The 3,627-nt window shown below is 31.2% G+C and overlaps 1 protein-coding gene across 1 annotated transcript in view; it reads left to right on the top strand.

The window, feature by feature from the left end:
- LOC117176641 overlaps positions 1-3,248 on the top strand; it is a 23,605-nt gene extending 20,357 nt beyond the window's left edge. Inside the window, exon 4 of the mRNA XM_033366895.1 lies at positions 1,491-3,248. Coding sequence (XP_033222786.1) covers positions 1,491-1,786 — 296 coding nt within the window. The 3' untranslated portion in view covers positions 1,787-3,248. The remainder of the gene's footprint in view (positions 1-1,490) is intronic.
- The last annotated feature ends 379 nt before the right edge of the window (positions 3,249-3,627 follow it).

Here is a 3,627-nt window from a genome sequence, read left to right as displayed (position 1 = left end):
ATTTACCAAAAAAGTTCTATGGTTCACAAAAAAATTTTGTTCAATGGAAAAAAGAGGTTGGTAATGTAGGAATCCCACTGTGTCGCATGCCCTTAAGAGAAATTGTGCCTTTTAGCAAAGCCAACAAAAACTTTTTTAACCATGTTTTGATAGACTTTCCATTTCTCTTTTGCAAATCGAAAATGCTATATTAATAAATAAAAAGACAATTAATTACTGCATATACACTGGATATACCATTTAATTGCGGTTACGGGCTTGGTCCTAAGGGAAAATACTTATTATTTATTTTTATTTTTACGAGTTATGTCAATCGAGAATAAGGCAGAACCAGATCAGACATTTTTTACTTGTGATTATATATACAACAAATGATTAAGATTATAGACACTATTAAAATGTTGTTTAAATATATATAAAAAATTTAACGCGAAGCGTTAACATTCTAATGAGAATGTCCTTAAGCAAATTACACTGGAAGCTAGAATTAGTTACCTCAGATTTACTATGTTCCTAGAACTGATGGCCCCATTAAGTTTCTTGATGAAAGGAATCACGTGGTCAAAAGAAAAGATTTGTTCGGTCAAGCGTTATAAGCAACCTGATATCCGTACCTTCAACGCGTTAGTTGCTTCAGATTACGTCATGCGTCTAAATTCAACAGAAAAGATTTGTCTGTTTACGTTCAGAGATCTTGAAAAAAGCAGCAAGGAAAATACAAGCCATACCCTAAACTGTAATTCAATCTACGTTCCAGTGAAAATTTAACAAAAATCTAAAATCAAAACCGATTTTTAAAAAATCTTTGAAAGCATATCTGATAGCCGCACTCCCTAAAAGTGTATGAAATCAGTAGATTTAAAAAAAAGAACATGATCCAAATTTTCGAGAGTACAAATTCTTGATATCGCGGAAAATGTACGAGTGTGGTACTTTTTTCGGCAAGATTCGTGTTCAGTGTAAAAAAAACACATAAAATATGTGAGTTTAAAAAAATCTAAGGAGATCAACCTTTCCTGCAGTTTTTTCTAAATAGGATTCAAATTATGTTCACTAAGAATTACTACCATGAAATGTGACATAGTTCAAGTACGATTTCTATTTTTTTCTCGAAACGATATAAATATGAAGAAAAATCTGTATTCAATTGTTAAAAGCTTAATAAATGTTTAGGTAAATTATTATTTTTTGCTAAAAAAATCTCCTGATGCACAAAGATGATTATTTTGTGAATGATTATTTTCGGAATGTGCTTGCTTTATAAGGCGAGGTGTAGCGTCTCGTGACGGTCACAAAATTTCCAGTATAAAAACTTGGATAACTAAGAATACTTGGCAAGGTCAAAAAAGATTGCTTTCCTTATAGGCGCTGAAAGCAAAATATAAAATTCTGCTTAACCCAAGTTGCTGATTGAAAATCATCTTTTTAAAGTCAAAAATTGAAACTTCATTCAAAAATATAATTTAGCAAATTATCTCCTTTTTGTGCAGTCATCGCGCCAAGCAGTACAACCTTGATAATGAAAAACGAGACGTATCCATTGAAAGGATTTATGGGACAGACCAATCTCAAGGATAAACAGTCTCCACTCGTTGCTGGGACTCAACTGTACCGACTCGCTGTACCCAGTCACATCAGAGATCCCCTCATTGTTCCTTCAACTTATGTACCTATAAAATACTCGAGCAGTACTGGAACGCCTCGGCCACAACAATCTTTTTCAGTTCAGTGTTTTGTAACCCGAGCTGATCAACTTGAAAACTTGATCGATGTGCGAGTAAATTAAATTTGTTGACAAACAACCATCAATTTCATAGTGAGCAAGTTTGCTCGAGTCATTCAAGCCATCTTTCTAGATCATAAGGCATTGTTACCCTTATTAACTCCAATGTTTCTCTATAACCAGTAGAGTTGATCGAAGAAAATGGTGTTAAAAATCCCAAACACCATGCCTAATAGTAGTGCGTTAAATCACAGATATTCATTCAACATTCTTTAATGCAAAGCATTTTTAATAGAATATGTCCTCTTCAAAAATAAATTATTGATTATTTCATAATTTTGCAAAATGTTTCGCATTAGGAAATCTTGAAAGAATGGTTACGATTCTGGCTGTCTTGAGATCAAGGTGAACGTTCTGATCTCCCCGAAAACTTGCATTTTTGTGAGTTTATTGTGATTACAAGAAAGCACCCCCATACATGTAAAAAATAAAAACAAAAAATGTTAACTATTTTGTTAACTTATTGTGCTAGCGCGCGTTAACTACTTAGATTTAAATCGATCGATTCCACATTGAGTGTAATTTGTGGAGGCCCTACACGGTGAAAAATGGATGTTCAAACGTAACATCTAGATTTCAGGATTAACATATTTTATGTTTAACTATAGGACAACAATCTATATGTTTAAAATTAGCATCTGTAGATCCTTGAAAGTGAAATGTTAATCTTTAAAATACAAAATATTCAACTAAAATATCCGCGATATTTGATGTATGGTTATGTCACATAACGCCTGTAAATATTTGAAGAGTTTACTCATTTATCGTCATTTAAGGAATTAATTGATAACTTATTTGTGAATTTTAAATTAAACTTTAATGATCGTACACGAAAGAAAAACAGATAAAGGGTATGCAATGTCGATCAGGTGATACATTCAGACAAGTTGAGGTTATGTTCAATATTTTTAATTCAAAATAAAAACAGGGGTAAGTAATCGGAGAACGAATGATCTGTAATCTAAAATTAAAATTCTATCTATTTTAAGTTACTTAAACTAAAATTTTATTTTGAACATATACAAATTTTGTCAAATGTGTTAATTCAATAAACCTTAAACTTTAGATCATTGTTCCCTCCTTTAGACAGAAAAAAATCGTTCTCCAATTTTATGTAAGGATAGATTTGATTCTTTGGAAATTTTCCAAAATTGTAATATTCCATCATTGCAATATTGAAAATATATAGCCGTCAAATATAGGCGTGAAATTCCAATGCGCGATGCGCATGCGCTCGGGCAGTTTTAACATCCGAATGCGTTTCGGTTAAACATAAAAATATTTTTAAGATAGTAAATGTTTGGCATGAATATCTGCATGAGCATCTACATTTAAATATCCGTTTTTCTCCGTGTAATGCACTACTTTTACGCATGGTATTGTTTGCGATTTCTAAAATAATTTTTTTCAAACCACTCTTATAACGAGTCTGATAAAATAGCGATCACTAAGAATATTTTATTCACACCAAACTTTTGTATAAAACTACCAATTAAAGGGATACAAATCATTAGGTCTTTCTTTCTTTACCCCATATTCATACTTGAATTATTCTAGCGTTTGAGGATGACCAAATATTATATTTTCAACCTTGATAATAATTTCAAAATCGCATTATAAATTTATATTCCCCGAACTCACTCGCATTATTAAAATAATGAATGCATTAGTCTGTAATTTTAGGAAAATTATAAAATACATACAAGAGCATCTCTTACATTAATTTGTGTTAATCTTAAATTCATTGATCATAATCAACCGAAGTTTGTATTTTTGAAGCGCTGACGATTTTTAAATTTTTTTCTTAGTTTAATATTATAGATAAATGTTTTTTTTGACCTGCT

This window comes from Belonocnema kinseyi, chromosome 7, assembly GCF_010883055.1.
Source record: "Belonocnema kinseyi isolate 2016_QV_RU_SX_M_011 chromosome 7, B_treatae_v1, whole genome shotgun sequence".
Classification (NCBI taxonomy): domain Eukaryota; kingdom Metazoa; phylum Arthropoda; class Insecta; order Hymenoptera; family Cynipidae; genus Belonocnema; species Belonocnema kinseyi.
This window is presented reverse-complemented; position numbering and strand designations above follow the sequence as displayed.